This window comes from Xenopus laevis, chromosome 8S (assembly GCF_017654675.1).
Source record: "Xenopus laevis strain J_2021 chromosome 8S, Xenopus_laevis_v10.1, whole genome shotgun sequence".
Classification (NCBI taxonomy): Eukaryota; Metazoa; Chordata; class Amphibia; order Anura; family Pipidae; genus Xenopus; species Xenopus laevis.
Genome location: NC_054386.1, coordinates 103474136 through 103476294, shown reverse-complemented (window position 1 = coordinate 103476294; position 2159 = coordinate 103474136). Strand labels below are relative to the sequence as shown.

The 2159-nt window shown below is 47.1% G+C and overlaps 1 protein-coding gene across 1 annotated transcript; it reads right to left on the bottom strand.

Moving 5' to 3' along the window:
- Positions 1-302: 302 nt before the first annotated feature.
- Positions 303-1927, bottom strand: LOC108700696 (E3 ubiquitin-protein ligase TRIM39). The gene has a single exon (XM_018233864.2). It carries the CDS (start codon positions 1925-1927, stop codon positions 524-526), a length of 1404 nt encoding a protein of 467 aa, XP_018089353.1. The 3' UTR covers positions 303-523.
- Between the last annotated feature and the right edge of the window lie 232 nt (positions 1928-2159).

The window sequence follows — 2159 nt, the reverse complement described above, 5'->3', positions numbered from 1 at the left end:
GATGCTGGATCAGGCGTTTGTAAACAAGCCTTTCTAGTAATTTGGATGCGAATGGAAGAAGGGAGACCGGTCGATAGTTAGTGGGAGAGCTGGGATCAAGGGAAGGTTTTTGAGGATAGGAGTGATTAGTGCTTGTTAGTATAATGATGGAAAGGTACCAGTAGAGAGTGAAAGATTGAATAGGTGGGTAAGTGCAGGAGAGAGTGTATCAGAGATTGGGTGGAGAAGGCGAGAGGGTATGGGGTCAAGGGAGCAGGTGGTGGGTTTTGAGCTGGCTAGAAGTTTGCTAACTTCATCTAGAGTTGCAGGGGTGAAGGAGTGCAAAGTAGATGTGAGTGGACTGCACGTTGGTCTGAGATTGTATATATAAATGCCCCCATGCATCACGGGGTTAAGGGCAGATGTGGGGCATAACTGGCACGATGAAGGTATGACTGTGTGTGGTTTGGTGTAATATATTGGTGTTACACAAGTGTGGACAAAATCCTGACAGAACCAGAAAGTCGGAAGCTTTGGCAGAACCCTAACTGGTGATTCTGACCCAAGAACCCAATACACAGAATGTAACATGAAGGGGCTCAGTGAATGTGGCAGTGAAGGTGTGTAAGTGTCTGATTGGCTCACTCAGCTCATAAAAGGACAGACGTCCGGCCTCATAGTCCAATGAGATCCTGATTCTCCCGCAGGAAGGTACGTTTGGTAAATTGGTTCTTCTCCTATAATGTATCACTGAATATTTATTTCCCCATCTGCCCAAACACCAGGACTTGTTATTATCCCCAATCCAGGACCAATCCCCTCCCCTCTCTATACTGGGATAGGCCACCCCTACCCTCCAGTTCCCTGATTCACTGACCTCCACTTCCCAGTAATGTCGCCCTGAGGGGAAACTCCTGCTGCTTAAAACCTGAGGATAATCCTGAAATCTCTCTGGGGATTGTAGGTAATACTTCTTTTCTAGTGAGTAGGAAGCAGATTTCCTGTCCCCTGATACAGATACATGATTATGAGCCGTGTTTATATCCAGTATAAGGTCTGTAGCCTCCTGCCCATAGATCCTTCCCTTTACCCCAGTCCCAATGGCAGCTAAGCCTGTGAGTAATGTCTCTGAGATCAGATCCACATCCAGATCCCCTACAGCAGGGACCTTTATATCATGTCTCTCTCTGCCCCCCTCATTATCTGCAGCTCCATGTGATTCCGGTTCCTGTAGGACAGTGAGTGGATCTGCCATGTTGCACAGCTCCTCAATGTGACGGATCTTCCTGGACAGCTCGTCCTTCTTTATTTCCAGCTGTTGGATCAGATCATGGAGTTGGAGGGAAACCTTCTCTTCTTCCCTGGAGATGTCCCTCAGGAGTCGCTTCTCTAGGGCTTCCAGCTGTTCCCTGATGTCTCTAAACAGGGCAGTGACTGTCTCTGTCTCACCGGCTGCTTTTTCTGCCACTTCTCTCCTGCGCTCCTGCAGTCTCTGGATTTGCTCCTCAATCTCCTCTCTCTCTGGCCTCAGTTTCTCCACAACTTTTCTTAGTTTCTCTTTCTTCTTCTCAGAGACCTCACTCAGCAGCTCCACCCTGTGGCCCCTGTGCTCTCCAGCAAGACAGCAGGACTCACAGATACAGACAGAGTCCTCACAGCAGTAATACTCCAGGAGCTTTTTGTGTGAGGAGCATTTTATATGATCAGGAAGGAATTGCTCTGCTATGTTCCTCAGCCTCAGGTTCTTTTCCAGTTCAGGTTGGTTTCTATATGTCCTTCTACATTCAGGACAAGAAGGATCTTCCTCTATACTCCTCTGCCAGTCCCATGTTCTCTCAATACAGATGAGACAGAAGTTATGGCCACACGGTAGAGTTACAGGGTTGGTATAAATCTCCCGGCACACGGAGCAGGTCAGTTCAGCTCTCAGATCAGCAGCCGCTGCCATGAGTAGAATCAGGAAGAAGAAATGAACAGTCTTCTCACTCAGACATGGGAGTGGCAAGTTTAGAGTTTAAACTTCAGATTCCTTTTAACCGTTTCCATTCCTGTTATTTTATCTCCAGTTACAATATAGGGAAAAGACTCACTGGATGTGGCTCTCTGATAGGAACCAATTGCAACACATTTCATTTTATGCTTCGAAGAACATTTATAAAACCACCTGGACATTTCAGCTT

Coding starts and splice junctions, on each gene's coding strand:
- LOC108700696 (XM_018233864.2), bottom strand. CDS start 1,927: ATGGCAGCGGCTGCTGATCTGAGAGCTGAACTGACCTGCTCCGTGTGC.